General features: G+C 41.4%; 1 protein-coding gene across 1 annotated transcript in view; it reads left to right on the top strand.

Moving 5' to 3' along the window:
- Nucleotides 1-17,497, top strand: part of NBAS (NBAS subunit of NRZ tethering complex) — a 363,078-nt gene that overhangs the window by 49,717 nt on the left and 295,864 nt on the right. The window contains exons 13-19 of the mRNA XM_045011210.1: nt 1,417-1,480; nt 3,732-3,925; nt 5,818-6,075; nt 10,395-10,520; nt 11,746-11,897; nt 16,865-17,002; nt 17,342-17,420. Of these exons, the coding sequence (XP_044867145.1) occupies nt 1,417-1,480; nt 3,732-3,925; nt 5,818-6,075; nt 10,395-10,520; nt 11,746-11,897; nt 16,865-17,002; nt 17,342-17,420 (1,011 nt within the window). The remainder of the gene's footprint in view (nt 1-1,416; nt 1,481-3,731; nt 3,926-5,817; nt 6,076-10,394; nt 10,521-11,745; nt 11,898-16,864; nt 17,003-17,341; nt 17,421-17,497) is intronic.

The raw sequence follows: 17,497 nt of genomic DNA on the forward strand, positions 1-17,497 counted from the left end.
CAGAGAAAAAGTGTGATGTCCCACCAAGGGGTATAAATACTTCTATTCACATCCCCTTCCCGGGTCCCTTGTGGTTGGAGCGGCCAACAAAAGAGACAGCCAAGGGCTGCAAGGCACATCCCCCAAGCCAAAAGACTCAAAGAAGCTGAATCTGTTTGATAAAAAGATTTATTCTCCTGGTGGGTTGCAGCCCCGCATCTCCAACCAGCAGGCCTTGCTTGGGAGGCATGACTATAACATCTGGGACTCCATGTCAGAATTCAAGAACTTGCTGTCCCAGGAGTCCAGACAGGAATTCTCTGCTCTAGTGGAGGAAAGGAAGACCATAGCCAGGGCCTCCCTCTAGGCTGCCCTAGATGTCCTGACAAAAGGTTGGCATCAGCGGTGGTCATGAGAAGATACTCCTGGTTTCATAAAGTGTGGGGTGAGAACTGGCATGCCAAAAAAACAAAAATCCAGGTGATACTAGTGTGCTTTTGTGCTCCTTTTTAAAAAAAAAACCAAACCAAACCAAATTCCAAACTTTCCACTGCACCGAAACTGGACCCAGTCTGGTGTTGCAAATGTCGAGAGGTGTCCTTTTGGTGTTGTAAATTGCTTGGGGTACGGCCACTATATCCTCTACCTTCACAGTGTCCTGCATCCTGACTGTACTCAGTAAATAATAAAAGCTGTTTTTCTTTCACATACTGTGTGACTTGTGATACCGCACTGTGTGAGATTCAGCATCACTCTCCTACTGTACAGCTTTGTATGCCCTTTCCAAGATGAAGAAAAATCTATTCCAGGGCTCAAAGGAAGGAGCTGCAGGTGTAGAGGTCACTAAATACTGCTGGTTCCTCTGTTACACTAGTCCTACAAGGGAAATGTTACAGAGATAACTGACTTATAACACATGATCCTGGGTTCCTAAGATGCAGGGGAATTTAGAGTGACACCTGCGCTCTATGATTTATAACAACACTTGTTTATAAAACACTTCAGGATAAACAAATCACATATAGTTTGGGCAACCATTGGGCAACCATTGCCATAGAACACTGCCCAGATCAGTGAGTCATTGGGTTATCTGTTGATGGATCCCGGTTTCTTATGTAGGATATGGTGCTAGGCAGAATACTGTATTAGATGGACTATGGGTCCATTGTGCAGTTCCTATATTTCTAAATTAAATATTTAAATAAAGAGTCCAACTCGTACATCTGACCTAGTGGAGGAAGTTTGAATTTCATTCCAATGAGGATTGAATTTACATGGATGTAGTCTCAGTGATGATAGAGCAGTTTAAGAATGGAAAATTGAAGGTGTTACCTTTTTTGAGAAGTAGTTAGATATAAAGGGGGCAAAATGTTTGCTTTCTAAAGATGATTGCTTACTAATATAGTTAATGTAACCTTGCAACTTAATTTTTTTTAGCCAGGTTATGATGAGATCAATCCAGATTGGAGGCTTTCTACTGAAAAAAGGAAGAAAATAAAAGGTGGGTGATGTAGTCAAATTATTATGCTAAACATTGATGTTCTGGAAAGAAAAATTACATTGGTTAAAGAATATAATGGTTTTAATTAAAATCTTGCCTAGGATAGTTGCCAAAACTGTGCATCTTTCTTGAATTTTCAGTTCATCCTAGCTTAATGAGTGTCACAATGCAAATATTTAAAAATCCGCTGTTAGGCATACTTTGCAGCTGAAATATCCTTTTATTTATGGTTACAGATAATATAGGGCTTTTTAATTCATGATAAATCAGAAGGTTGTGGATCCTGGCTCCATGGAAGGCTTAACACTCAGCAAAAATATCTGTCTGTCTTGGAAATACAATTTATCGTTTCATGTATGTTGCAGAAATTTGCAGAGCCCACCAGGAGGCCTCTTGGGATATATTGGAGCCTGAGAGCTGGGTCCACAGAGCTTGGTTTCTAAAGCTTAGGGAGGTAGGTGGGCAAGCTTTAGAGCCTGAGCTCCAGCCCGAACTGCAACCCCAAAGTGCTGTCTACATAGCTATTTTTAGAGTGCTGGCATGAGCCCTGCTAGGGAAGATTTGCTCCCGCGGGCTCCAAAATGCTGTGTAGGCATATCTTTGTAGTCCACAATGCTAAATACACTTTTCGTATTTAATTCAGTCCTTCCCCTCCACACCAGCATGGTGAATTTTAAAAGTCTAGGAACAAGTTAGAACACTACAGGAGGTTGGTCTTCCTGCTTGTCTTCAGTTAATATTTTAGCTGAGAGCATGTTTTGATATACTTCCATTCATACATGCAGTGTTAATGCCATGCTTGTACATCAGTATATGAACAATGTTTATATAGCCAGCACAGATGCTCCCCGTCTTACGCAAGGCGTTCCGTTCTGGAACGCCTTGCGTAAGTCGAATTTTGCAAAAGTCGGGCGCGTATACCTGATGATAATTATGAAAAAACAAACAAACCCCGCTTACGGAACTTAGGGAACTTTTTCCGTAAGTGCGGGTTTGCGTAAGTCGGGTTTGCATAACCCGGGGAACGTCTGTAGTTTCACAGCAAAGAAGCTAATAGCTTCATGGTTCCACTGATACAAAGAAAGTAACAACAAGAAGTATTGCTGTAGTACCTCTGGGCCTCAATCATAGACCAGGGCCGCATTTTCCTGAGGTACTTGTGGTGCCAGCCCCTAAAAGTTTACAGTCTAAGTGACCTGGCATGCACAATCAGCGTAAAGATTTATCTAGGAGAGAAATGGAAAAGTCCAGTTACAAAAAAGTAAAGTTATTTTTGCCAAATGACATGACTTGATTTAAAACAAACAAAACCCTCCTTGACACCATGCCTGCCTGAGATTAGTGAGTGGAAATCTTCTAACGATCCATACAGATGGTGTTTCATTATAGTCCCTTTTACCTGCTTAAGTCACTGATTAACTTGATCAGAATAATTGGCAGTAGAAATGACAGCATCTACCTTGTTTTGAGGAGATGGGTTTGGCTAATACAGTTCATAGCTATAGTTTAACAATCTTTGACAGTTAGTGAGAGGCCAGCATTCTGAACCAGAGAAGAGCCCAAGGAAAACTTGTTGATAAAATATGACTGCAATTTAAAAGCTGCTGTTCAGACACTTCTACAATTTCTGAGCTATACCCTGGTATTATCTATGTAAGAAAATTCAAACAACGGTCATTCAAAGTGAAAAGAATGAACTGAACTGAAAGGAGAGTGTGCTGTAATAGTTAGAAAATAAGGTGGTCTGTCTTCACTTAAGGGTGATATCTAGCTGCATAAGCAAATTGCCCACAAAATGTAAAATTCTAGATTGTAACTATTTTTAAAATGTCATCTTAATAACTGTTTTCTCCGTGGATGGTCCTCTAAGAGTTCTGTTTTCAGTTGTGATATGTCTTCCAGCTGGATGCAATTTTTCTGGATCCCATCTGTAATTCTCTGTGCATTTGCCAAAGAAATTCACTCTCAGCTGTCCTGAGGAGTGATGTACCAAATCTTTATCAAATGCTCAAAACCTATTATACTCAGTGCATGTAAATCAGCTTGCTGTAGATTAGTTTTTTTTCAAGCAATATTTAAAAAGTAATGCAGTTAAGTCAAAATCTATAATGGTTGAGTTTTACTTTTGTTAATACAGAGTTGACTGTGATTAAAAATACCATTGCTGTAAAATAGAAACTTAGTGAAGCGAGGCTGTGTGTGATGCTGATGAATATGTTTTGTTAGAAATGCTTTTGGTTTTCTCCTTTAGATAAAGAATCGTATTATTCACTAATGGATGTAAATTGGTGGGCAGAAAATGCTGTGATCTTGGCTCGCTGCTCTGGAGCTTTGACTGTATCATCTGTGAAAACATTAAAAAACTTACTGGGGAAATCATGTGAATGGTTTGAAAGTTCCCCTCAGGTCACTTCTACTCATGATGGAGGATTTCTAAGCCTGGAGGTAATAAACATATACTAATAATACTAAGAAACCCCCCACTGTAGTATAATAAAACCTCACTTTTTTGCTAATGTGCAGAACCCAAAATGTTTATACAAAAGATGGCCATCTCTCCCACCCTAATAGCAGCTGCTGTAATGAAATCTTGTCTTACTATGTTTTCATTGCATTTTCAAATTGTTTTATCATATATACTCTGAATGATTATCCTAAATCATGAAAGCAAATGAACAAAATAGTTTGAAATTTTGGCTTTTTCAGTTGCCTTCTTTCTGACTAATGTTCAGAATTCACTACTTCGCAATATATTTTCTGGTCATAAGTATAAATAAACAAGGCCCCACTCTATTGAGACATTTGCTTTGTTTCGGTATAGATTATTTGATTTATTTAATTTTGTGCTACTTGGAAAAAATGGGTTTTCTTCAAACTATTTTAATTAGAAGGAAAAATAATCTATGATATATACAGTAACCAAGAAAATTTGTATCTACAAATTTGTACAGTAAGAATGGCAATTTGTGTGTATGGTAAAATATATATCTATATCTATATATAATTATATGAAAAATCCTGCAACCTGAGTCATCCTTCCTCAAGTATAACTCGCATTGGCTTGAAGTCTCATGGATACTGGGTATGTTTGATTGAAGTGGGGAATACAGTATTTGTCCCTATCACTTATTCAGAGAAGAAATGCTATTAAAAAAAAAAAAAACAACTATGTAAAATGTGTTTTTGTAAATTTTTTTCTTTTATTTAAATTATGCCAAAAAAAGCCTGCTGCCCTCCATAATAATGTATACCTGCAATGTTATTTCAATCCAAGTAATTAAATCTTTGATTTCCCTGTAAAATTGTTATTACATGTTGGTCTTACAACATAAGAACAGCCATACTGGATGAGACCAAAGGTCCATCTAGCCCAGTATCCTGTCTTCCCATAGTGACCAATGCCAACTGCTTCAGAGGGAATGAACAGAACAGGTACACCGCTACCTCGATATAACGCCACCCGATATAACATGAATTTGGATATAACACGGTAAAGCAGTGCTCCAGGGGGGCGAGGCGGCGCACTCCAGTGGATCCAAGTTCAATATAACGTGGTTTCACCTATAACACGGTAAAATTTTTTGGCTCCCAAGGACAGCGTTATATCGAGGTAGAGGTGTAATCATCAAGTGATCCATCCCTTGTTCCCCTTTCCCAGTCAAGACAGATTAAAAACAAAACAAATGAACACCAAACACCTTTATATTACAGTTGTTGCTAATACTTGTTTTGGAACAGCATGATCGCAATATAAACAAGTTTGTTCATATGTCTATTAAAAGATGCATTACTATGGAAATGACGTTAACTGAAAGACCTGAAAAGCTTTCTATCAGTGGCTTCTTGTTCTTCCGTCAGGATGTTAACATTGACCTAATCGGAGAGAAGCTTAGTACATTGATATAGAATTCCAAATAATTGATTAAATATGTGACTTTTTAGTTTGCATACTGTTTAACTCATGTGTTAGCTAAATTTTCTGATAATAGAACTGATATGGATTACCTCTTAGTTCCCCACCTTGTATGGCTTCTTGCCTCTGTTAGAGGACACAGTGTCTGACTGGTAGCCCATTGAGATTTATGGAAGTCTTTCTGTTAACTTCAGTGGGCTCTGTATCAGGTCTGTAGTCCAGAATGGAGAGCCAAGAAGCATCCCTGAAGTACAAATTACAGGTTACAAGCTAATGTTTTAATGTGCGCGAGTGGGAGGAGGCGGGGTCCTTGATCCTGAAGTTGATGTGAATTGTGGATGCTCAGCATTTTCCTGAATCAGGCAGCTTGGGAGCAAACTAACAACAACATATTGCACTGTTTAAGAATTGCGTTTCTGTGTAGTGCGAGATAAAACTGGCTCCAAAGAGATTACGCTTGGAGAGCAGGCCTGGTGAAGAAGATGAAGGAAAAGATGACTCTGACTCAGATGATGTAACTTCTGCCAAGGCCAGATATTTCAGTTACCTAAAGCAAGGCCTGTATTTTGTGACAGAAATGGAGCGATTTGCTCCTCCACGGAAACGTTCACGCACTATTACAAAGAATTACCGCCTTGTGAGTTTAAGATCTACAACCCCAGAGGAGCTTTACCAGAGAAAGGTGAGGTTGAGACCCATACAACATGAGACTAGGACAACAGTAAAGATTAACATAAAATAACTGTTTTTCATTGTTTTAGAAAGACCAGCTTTGATATCTTCCTGTTTTATTTATTTTTTTCTTTTAATACAAGGGTATAGCCATGTATTTCTAAGGGGTGTATGTGAGTGAGAGAAAGAGAGAGAGAGATATCAACAATATGCAGTGTGTCCACCAGCTGGAAGGCACGTGGTTAAAATAGAGAACCTGCATTAGTGTAATTCAAATGACAAGTTATTTAAGGATCATTTGAGCAGAAAGTATAAGATTCATTAGACTGTGGATGGTGGTTAGCTACATCACATTAGACATTTAAAATTAGACTAGAGAAAACCCTGGTAAATATATTCAGTGAAACAATCCTGTGTTGGCCAGGGGACAGAATTGATATGCTATTTTATTTCTTTGATCAATGGTAATGTCCGCTGACATAGATGGTATCATGGTTTCGGGGCTAGCTGCACCTCTGTCCCCTGTAGTTTCTCTGAATGCACACAGCCCCAGATGTTTTTATCGAGATTTTCATAACTAATCTAATCTCCCTCACTACAGATTAAACCATTATTTCTTGTACTACCTTGAGTGGATGCAGAGAACAATTGTCAGAACAAAGAGTAATGGTCTCAAGCTGCAGTGGGGGAGATTTAGGTTGGATATCAGGAAAAACTTTTTCACTAGGAGGGTAGTGAAGCACTGGAATGGGTTACCTAGGGAGGTGGTGGAATCTCCTTCCTTGGAGATTTTTAAGGTCAGGCTTGACAAAGCTCTGGCTGGGATGATTTAGTTGGGGATTGGTCCTGCTTTGAGCAGGGGGTTGGACTAGATGACCTCCTGGGGTCCCTTCCAACCCTGGTATTCTATGATTCTATGATCCCTGTCCTCTTCATAACAAGGAATTTGACAACTATCAGGTCCCTGCCCCCCATTGTCTTTTCTCAAGACTAAACAGGCCCAATTTTTAAAACTTTTCCATATAGTTCATTGTTTTAAATATTTTATCACTTTTGTTGCTCTCTTCTAATCTCTTTCCATGTTTCCCACATCTTTTCAAAAGTGTAGTGCCCAGATATAGAAACAGTATGCTAGCTGAGGTCTCGTCAGTGCAGAGTAGAGCAGGACAATTACCTCCCATGTCTTACCTATGATACTCCTGTTAATACGCCCTTGAACGACATTAGCCTTTTATACAACTGCATCATATTGACTCTCATTCAATTTATGATTCACTCTAACCCCCAGATCCTTTTCAGCAGTATTAACACCTAGCCATTCAATTTTGTAGTTATTCATTTGATTTTTGCCCTCCTAAGTGTACTACTTTGCCTTTAATCTTAATTGAATTTCATCTTATTGATTTCAGACCAGTTTTCCATTTGTCTAGATTATTTTGAATTCTAAGTCTGTCCTTCAAAGTGCTTGCAACCCCACCCAGCTTGGTGTCATCTGCAAATTTTGCAAGCATGCTCTCCACCCCATTATCCAACTCCAAGAAAATATTGAATGGTACCGAACCAAGGACTGATGCCTGTGTGACCCCTCTTAGATACACCCTCCCAGTTTAACAGTGAACCATTGATAACTACTCTGAGTTCGGTATTCCAACCAGTTGTGCCCCCACCTTATTGTAAATTCATGTAGGCCATATTTCCCTATTTTGCTTATGAGCATGTCATGTATAACTGTATCAAAAGCCTTACTAAAATCAAGAAGTATAATGTTTACTGGTGCCCTCCCCGCCCCAATCCACTAGGCCAGTAACCCTGTCAAAAAAGGAAATTAGGTTGGTTTGGCATGATTTTGTTTTTAACAAATCCATACTGGCTATTCCTTCTAATCCTATTATCTTCTAGGTGCTTACAAATTAATTTTTTAATAGTTTGTTCCAGTATCTTTCCAGGTATTAAAGTTGGGCTGACCAGTGTGTAATTTGCTGGCTCCTCTTAGTTCTCTCTTTTAAAGGTAGCTACTATGTTTACTCTTCTCCAGTCCCCTGGGACTGCACCTATTCTCGGTGTGATCTCAAAGATAAGGCTAATGGGTCTGAGATTGCTTCAGCTAGTTCCTTAAATACCCTGGAATGAATTTCATCAAGTTCTGCCAACTTGAATACATTTAATATATCTAAATATTCTTTAACGTGTTCTTTCCTTATTTTGGCTTGTGTTCCTTCCCCTTTCTTGTTATAGAATTGTGTTGAGTATCTCATCACCATTAATCTTTTTTCTGAAGACAGAAGCAAAGTAGGCATTAAACCCATCAGCCTTATTGATGTCATCAGTTTTTAAGTCCCCTTTCCCTCTAAGGGCTTGGCTACACTTGAAAGTTGCAGCGCTGGGAGTTACAGCGCTGGTCGTGCAGCTGTGTAGGGACAGCGCTGGTGTGTGGCCACACTCACAGCTACCAGCGCTGGTGCGTGGCCACATTTGCAGCATTTGCAGCGCTGTTGGGAGTGATGCCTTATGGGCAGCTATCCCAGCGTTCAAGTGGCAGCAACGTGCTTTTCAAAAGAGGGGGGTGGGGTGGGGCTGTAATGTGACAGGGAGCAGGGGGAGAGAGAGAGAGTGGATTTTTGGAGCCAACACTGTGTTTAGCTTCCTGCCTTGAAAAATCAGAAAATGTTCGCGACCCCTTAGTCTTAACTCTTAATTACAAACAGCCTGCATCCAAACGGACTCCCCATTGTTTCTCTGTCAAGCAAACACTCACACAACTATCAGGTCCCTGCCTGCCTCATTATCTCATTTGATTGTTCACAGCCAGGTACAGATTGATCAAAGCAAACAGGAGCTGTGTTATAAGCAGCTCCGGGATCAACGCTGCATAACAAAACAAAGAGAGTAATTTATAAAAGCATTCTGAGATATCTGCTAATACCCTGGAGGCCAATAACAGCGCTGGTGTGTGTCCACACTTGATGAGCAGCGCTGGATCACCAGCGCTGCAATCGTTACACCCCAACCAGACCAGGTGTACAGCCAGCGCTGCAGCCAGGGAGTTGCAGCGCTGGATGTGCCTTGCAGGTGTGGACGGTTACTAATTGCAGCGCTGGAAAGCCTCCACCAGCGCTGCAACTTTCAAGTGTAGCCAAGCCCTTAGTAAAGAACTTACACTTTCCTTTTGTTTTTTCTCTTGCTCATAATGTATTTAAGGGAACCTCTTTTTATTGCCTTTTATGTTCCGTGTTAGGTGTAACTCATTTTGTGCCTTAGCCTTTCTGATTTTATACCTATGTGCTTATGCTATTCTTTTGCATTCCTCTTACCAATTTGTCCGTGTTTCCTATTTCTGTGGGATTCCTTTCTGATTTTCAGGTCATTAAAGAGCTCCTGATGGAGTCGTGAGGGCCTCTTAATGTCCTTCCTATCTTCCCTTCTCATTGAGGTAGTTTGCAGTTATTCCTTTAATATTGTCTCCTTGAGAAATTGCCAACTCTCCTGAACTAATTTTTCCCTTGGTTTTTTTCTTCCCATGGGACCTTACCTCTCAGGTTGTTGAGTCAGCTAAAATCTGCTTTTTTGAAGTTCATTGTCCTTATCCGGCTGCTCTTACTCCTTCCTTTTTTTAGAATCATGACCTCATTTCATGGTCACTTTCACTCAAATTGTCTTCCACCCTCAGGTTCGCTCCGAGGGAGGAATTGCACAGTTCTCCCAATCTTAGACCAAGTCCTGAGCTACAGTACTTTGTGTATCAACGGTGCTTACCAGCAGGCCCAGTTCAATTTTGGCATAGAAGACTGACCAGTAGTGAATATAGCGGCCAGATACTACTTTAAACCTACATATTGGTTTTGGTCCTTTTATATTTAAAAAAAAAAAAAAAAAGTACAGAAAAAGGGTTTTAAAATAACACGCAGTTGACACACGTCTATTGTCTAAGGCTTCTTGATGGTAACTTACGCTGGTTTAACTTCTTCAGACTCTCCAGTTGGGTGCGAATGTGTCAGACTGTTTCCCCTGAACAAATCCCTCTTCTCTTTAGAAAGGGTTCCTTTTTGAACCTGCCACAGTTCTTAGCTCTCCAGTATGCACGTGCCTTTACCTGTTCTGGGATTGTCTCTTAATAGCCCCGAGTGTCTGTGGAGAATTTGCTATCTTGAGACATTATTTTTCTTTCCTGCGTGTTTTTTCCTTTGGGATCCCTATTTAATTAGACTACTATATTCTGTGTGTGTGTGTGTGTGTGTGTGTGTGTATACATATAAACACACAGAATGGAGTTGCTCTGTAATTATTTGTGAATACTATCAAAGATATTTACCTTCATGTACTTTGTTTTAGATTGATAATGAAGAATATGGTGAAGCTTTATCTTTGGCTCAAGCATATGGTCTAGATTCTGATCTTGTATATCAAAGACAGTGGAGGAAATCAACTGTTAACATTGCTTCTATTCAAGACTACCTGGTATGTTTTTTAAGTTGAAATAAATTTCTTAATATTCTCGTAGAAACAGAAATCATGTTCTAATTTATGTAACAAATGTTGGTACCGATTTGCAGAACGGTCCTTCATGAATTTCACCTAATGCAGAAGGGGCTGACCTTGATAAATTCACTAGTGGCTGGATCATAAAGCCCATTGAAGTAAATGGAAAGACTCCCATTTTGTTCAGTGGGCTTGGAAAGAAAAAAATGCATCAAGCTGGTGTCTTCAGGTTGTCTTAATTATTTAGTTGAAGGTATTGTGGTATTGTTGATTTATGAGCCTCAGATAATTTGAAGTTGAAGTTCTGTTGCTAAAATAGCATTATCTCTAAGCCAAATGCTAACTGAAAAAATGCCTGTAGTAGTAATGTACTAGCAATTGTTCTCCGTATGTTATCTAGAACATGGACTGGAACACCTCATAGTGTAATTTGCACTTCTAGATCACATAAGCAGCACTTGCTGAAGGAGATGATGCTGAAAATGGCCATATAGTACACTGAGATGGGAGTAATTGTATGCTGTGATCAGACTGCAAAATTTTCAGTCAGCACAGAGTTGCCATACTGACTAGGAAGAAGAGTTAGAGCCCTGAGATCCAGGATAACTAGGTTCTTTTTCTAGTTCTGTGTCTGAGTTGCTGGGTGACCTTTGTCAAGTCACTTGACATCTGTATCTCCGTTTTCTCCTCTATAAATTGGGAAAAACATCTTTTGTACAGTGCTTTGTGATCCTTAAATGGAAGGAGAACAGTATTACTTTATTATGTATTGGTTTCAAGTGTAGTCTATCTTGCTTCCAAAAGCAATGGTTAGATATTTAGGAACTCCGAAATTTAAACAACAGCTTCTGTCCGCTAGTCAGCAAAGATTTATTAGAGTGCTGTAGTGAGGTTTCATTCTACTAATTCATTAATGCTAACCAATACACTGCAGTTCATTTGCTGATAGATTAGGAAATGCTATAAATAAAACTAGGCTGTAGTTTTCAAAACAAAACATTTTTAATGCATTTTCCCTGCTTTTTTTACTGGCTGATTTTTTTTTCTTTAATTCATGTTGAGTCTCCCAGTCACCAGACTAAATTGATAAGGTTCTAAATGGAAGAGAGGCAGACTGAAAAAGTGGAAGACACTGATCTCAGTGCTTTGGTTGGCTATAACATATTCCACTATGCTTACTTCTCACTCTTTGTCATTTGATTAGAGTAAAATTAAGAAGCGGTCCTGGGTTCTTCATGAATGCCTGGAAAGAGTTCCTGAGAACGTGGATGCTGCCAAAGAGTTGCTGCAGTATGGTTTAAAAGGCACAGACTTGGAGGCTCTCATAGCTATTGGAAAAGGAGAAGATGGTGGCAGGTTTGTTGGAATAATTTTTGTGTATTGTGTTTCTGTGCTTTGGAATTATGTAGTGAATTTGTCAGAAATATTCTTTTGTCTGAAATATTAACAGATTTTGCAGGACACATAGTTTTTAAAATATGTTCCCATAAGAATAGCTGTAACCAATACTAAAGATAGCAGTCAAGTTCTCCCATGAATGAAAATAAATAAAATGATGACCTTAGAAATTGAATGCAATAGAGAAGAAATGAATATATAGACAATAATATGGAAGTCAGCACAACATATTTCCAAAATTTGGCTTCTACTTGGAACAGATTCCTGTGTTGATGTTCTTAGACTAGTTTAAACCACAGTGTTTACTCCTGGGAGAATTCTGTGCCAAAAAATTAAACTCTGCACTAAAATATTAAAAATTATGTGCACAATATTTTAAAATGCTGTATATTTTATCTGTCAAAATAACACAATATAATCATGCCCGTTTAAACTATTTTGGTAATTTATTTTAAAATACTTGTCAGCAAGTATGCTTGTAACAATACAGACAACAAAAAAGATTCAGGAAATGTTTTTTGACAAATAGATTCCTTACTACGCATATTAATCCAGAATTCTGAGTAAGAATTCATTTAAACTACAATACAGAAATGTATTTCCCACACCCACAACAGCCTTCTGTGTCCCATGCTGTCTGTCCCCTCCATATCCCATGCCTCCGGACCTGGCCCCACAGGCAGGGCGCTGTGAGGAAGGTGGCCTCTGCTCCCTCCCTGTAGGTAGTTGGGGCTGTCCCAGGAGTGGCTGTTCTCTGTTCTGGTGCCACAGCAGCCTCTGGTGGGCAAAAGGCACAACTACAGCACCTTTCTGGCAGGATGTATTTTCTGTGGTGGTGCGTAGGGTGGGGGAATTTTGAGTGGCACATGAATTCTTTGTGTACGCAGTGACACAGAATTCCCTCAAGAGTAAGTGTTGAATTAGCCTTTTTTAACAGCTGCTTTTGCCTTAATTCTTAAGCTGTTTAGGTAAAATTAAAAAAAAATGCATCAGGGAAGCAAAACATGGTCTGGTTCTGTCTTTTGTACAAAAGATTGGAGAAAACACAAATGCAGGTCATTCTGTAACAACTCAATACAGTGGTGATATAGAATTGCTTCTTGGATGTATATGTAATAACTACTATATATAGTAGTATGTGCTGTGGAAATAGTGTCAGGAACTCTGTTGCTTGTAGAATTTGTAAACTTTTAAAAATGAAAACCTGGTGTGTTTTGTGAAGAAAATGTGAAGAATGCCCTCCCTATTTCAGGCCTGGTCTACACTAGGACTTTAATTCGAATTTAGCAGCGTTAATTCGAACTAACCGCTCAACCGTCCACACCAGGAAGCCAGGAAGCCATTTAATTCGAACTAGAGGGCTCTTTAGTTCGAATTCGGTACTCCACAGGTGGAGTAACGCTAAATTCGACATGGCTAGCTCGAATTAGGCTAGGTGTGGATGCAAATCGAACTTAGTAGCTCCGGGAGCTATCCCACAGTGCACCACTCTGTTGATGCTCTGGACGGCAGTCGGAGCTTGGATTCTCTGACCAGCCACACAGGAAATGACCCGGGAAAATTTGAATTCATTTTTCTGTCTGGGCACTTTGAATCTGACGTCCTGGCTGGACATCGGGGCGAGCTCCGCAGCACCTGCCACGATGCAGAGCTCTCCAGCAGAGGAGTTCATGTTATCTGTGAATAGAAAGAGGGACCCAGCATAGACTGTCTGGGAACTCTTCGATCTGATCGGTGTGTGGGGCGAGGAGTCTGTGCTTTCGGAGCTGCGCTCCAAAACACGGAATGCAAAGACCTACGAGAAGGTCTTCAAAGCCATGATACAGACAGAGGATACAGCCGGGATGCAACGCAGTGCCGCGTGAAAATAAAGGACCCCAGACAAGGCTACCAAAAAATCAAACCGGCAAACGGACGCTACGGAGCCTGCCACCACTGCCCCACCAGTGAGCACGGACTCTGATGATGGGACAGTGTCGACGGACAGTTCCTCGGCGATGTTCGCAGACGGGGAAGATGAGGAAGTGTTTGTGGAGGACGAGGCAGGCGAGAGCGCTTACAACGCTGGTTTACCCGACAGCCAGGATCTATTCATCACCGTCACGGAGATCCCCTACCAACCCTCCCCGGCCATGAACCCGGATCCTGAATCAGGGGAAGGAGCAGTCGGTAAGTGCTTTAACCATGTTAACTTTTATTCTTAATATAACAGGAATCTTAAGTGTGTGAAAAGGAGGGCTCTCTATATATGGGGATAGAACAGAAATCATCCTTGGAGATCTCCACGAAGCTCTCCTTGCGTTAATCGAAAAGCATCAGCAGGAGGTTCCTGGGGAGAGCTGCCTTATTGGGTGCTCCGTGGTAGCACACTTTTCCGCGCAAGGCTTTCATGAGGTACTCAGGGAGCACTGCCTCCCCGAGCACGGCTGCATCGGGCCCTGGTTCGTGCTAGCTTTCACGCAGCATGCGCTCTCTATCTCCTTCAGTGATCGTCCTCAGGGTGATCTCGCTCGGAGACTCCTGCATCTAATTAGGGTAATTACTGTAATTTTACACCTGGTCCAAAGGAGTCATTCCCAATTTTTGCTTTTGCGCCCCTGGCTGCTCGGCCAGGGGCACTTATGACAGCACCAAATGGTGCAGTGCAAAAGGACAGGTAACCATGCCCATCTTATTACCAATGTATGGTATGGTAGATGGTACAATATGGCTGGTAACCATCTCTGCTGTCATGCAAAAGCAAAAGCATGCTGCTGTGTAGCGCTGCTGGACCGCCTCTGTCAGCGGCATCTAGTACACATACGGTGACATACACAAAAGGCAAAACAGTGTCCATGGTTGCCACGCTATGGCGTATGCCAGGGCAATTCTGGGAAAACAGGCTTGAAATGATTGTCTGCCGTTGCTTTCCCGGAGGAACTAATGACTGGCGACATTTACCCAGAATCCACCGCGAAAATTATTTGTGCCCCAGCAGGCACAGGGGTCTCAACCCAGAATTCACAGAGACAGCCTAGACTCAGTTAATTGTTCGCAAAAATGTATCTTTGCAAGGAATTCACTCCCTATTTCCCATCTCACAGCTTCCACTGTCTCAAGACCTGCCACAGCATCCCCCTCGCAGAGAAAGAAAAAGAAATGCGGAGAAAGAAAAAGACAAGGGACAAGATGTTCGATGAACGTATGGGCTGCTACCTAGCCGAGGCGGACCAGCAGAGCCAGTGGAGGGAGACCGTCTCTCTGTACCAGCGCTCACACAGCGAACGGGAGGAGAGGTGGCGTGAGGAAGACAAGCAGGCGACTCAAAGAATGTTTGGACTAGTGAGGGAGCAAACGGACACGCTCAGGCGCCTTGTGGATGTTCTGCAGGACCGCAGGAGGACAGAGCCCCCCTGCAGTGTATCTGCAACCGCCCTCCCCCGCCACAAAGTCCCATACCCCCCTCACCCAAAATAACCTGAAGGAGGGGCGCCAGAGGCCATGTAAACTGTCACTGCACCCCAGCAGAGTGCTCAAGTACCCAAAAGCTCTCATACCCTACATTTGCAGAAGTCGTTCCCTTCCGGACTCACACAAGTCCCAATCCCAGTTCCATCCCCTAAGTGTCTACTGAAGTAATAAAAATACTTTGCTGTTAATTACTGTTTCCGTCATGTTTTTTCAAAGAAGACTGTGTTTGAAGGGGGGGCGTGGGGAAGGGGGTTGTTCATTGCATAGGACAGTCACCTTTCCCAGGGTACAGACACGGGGGCAGGATCAGCAGCGGGTCACACACACAGTGCAGTCAGTAGGCACCATGGTCGGTATGGGAGGTGGTTTCCAGGTTCTGTGTGGGCGGGGGGATGTGACTTTGTAGCGGGGGAGGGCGGTTACAGATCTTATACAGCGGTCCTTGTCCTGGACCGCTGAGTCACGCAGCAGAGGAATCTGTATCCGTACTCCTCCGCCACAAGGTCACATATCTCCCCGCACACAGAATTCGAAAAAGAGGGATGGCAGGCTCTGTTGAAAGAAGCATTCCGGCACTGCGGACCGCTCTAGGAGCAGGAGCCTGTCATTCGTTGAGTTTAGAGGCGGTCTTTACATCACCGCACACCCTACCTAGCACAGTCTGCCTCCCAGTTTCAACCCTTTAACGCAAAGTCATGAATAAAGAAACCTTTCTTCAGTAACAATGGGACATGTATTTTATTTTTACACGTGTGTTGGAAGTGGGGGAAACGGGGTCAACGGGGTATGTAACCGAAGAGGAGAGTCAACAGTCAGTGGGTAAAGAAACAGGGGCAGGTTCAGCTTCTCTGTAAAGAAAATGAACAGTCACAGGTCACGCTGCTCGCTGGTATTTGAAGAGTTCCTTGTCGCTGTCCCCTTGTCGCCTGTCCCAGGCGCCTTCATGAGCAAGTGCATTAGCGGGCAGGCTGGGTCCCCGAGGATGACTTTAGGAATCTGCTCATCCACAACAGTTATTTCGTGGTCCGGGAAGAAACTACCTTCCTGCAGGCGTCTGAGCAGCTCTACCCAGCATTCCAATGGGCAGCGGGGACTGCGGGAACTGTGGGATAGCTTCCCACAGTGCACCGCTTCCAAAGTCGACGCTGGCCCCGTGAATGTGGACTCAGAAATTCGAATTAGTGTATTTAGTATGGATACACAAATTCGACTTCATAAGGTCGAATCCACAAATTCGAACTAAGTTGATTCGAAATAGTCTTGTAGTGTAGACAAGGCCTCAGATACTGAGAATACATCACTTAAGCTCACAGTAGCAAAATTGTTTTTCAGATATTTAATTCGTTGTCACCAGTTTCAGTAAAAATCAATTCAGATACAAAAGTTACAGATGGAAAGTTGTGTAAAATCTGTTGACTGAATAACCAGCTCTTCATATCTTTTTATCAACATTGATTTTTGTTTCTTTCTGCCAGATTTATCTTATCAGGAGAGATGGACATTGATGAAATCCCCTATGAACAATTTTTGTCACCTGATGAAGAGGCAGAAAATAGAAAGGAAAGGGAGGCTAGGAAGCATCAAGAACTGCTTCTATCAGTGAACTTCTCAAAGTAAATTTATATGTCAGACCTAGTTTTTTGCTTAAATTCATAAGTTTATAAATACATAATCCCATGGCAATAATTATCTTAATACATTGTACTTCTTCTTTGGACGATGGTTAACGTTTCAATCAGCACTCTATTATGAAAGTTTTCAGTTATTGAATTTCTTGTTGTGCTTCCAATATATGGATCTGCTAAAACTTTTTTTTGTCTTGTTGCCTTCGAATAATCTGTTTTTGTTTTTTTAAAATAGAAGTCTATTTTTGAACATTTAGATACTATGCTAATGTGCTGTAGCAATCTTGAAAATGTAGTGGTCTCTTTTTTCTCTCTCTTTCAAAACAGACTAACACTGGAACAAAAGGAACTTTGTCGAAGCAGGCTGAAATTATTAAGTTATTTAGATAGACTTGCAACTTATGAGGTGAGGAGATGGGGTTTAGTCCTTAGATCCTGTCTTGTGAATAGCTTAAGTTGTTTCTCTGACTTATTTTGTTCTAT

Source organism: Mauremys mutica, chromosome 3 (assembly GCF_020497125.1).
Source record: "Mauremys mutica isolate MM-2020 ecotype Southern chromosome 3, ASM2049712v1, whole genome shotgun sequence".
Lineage (NCBI taxonomy): Eukaryota > Metazoa > Chordata > Testudines > Geoemydidae > Mauremys > Mauremys mutica.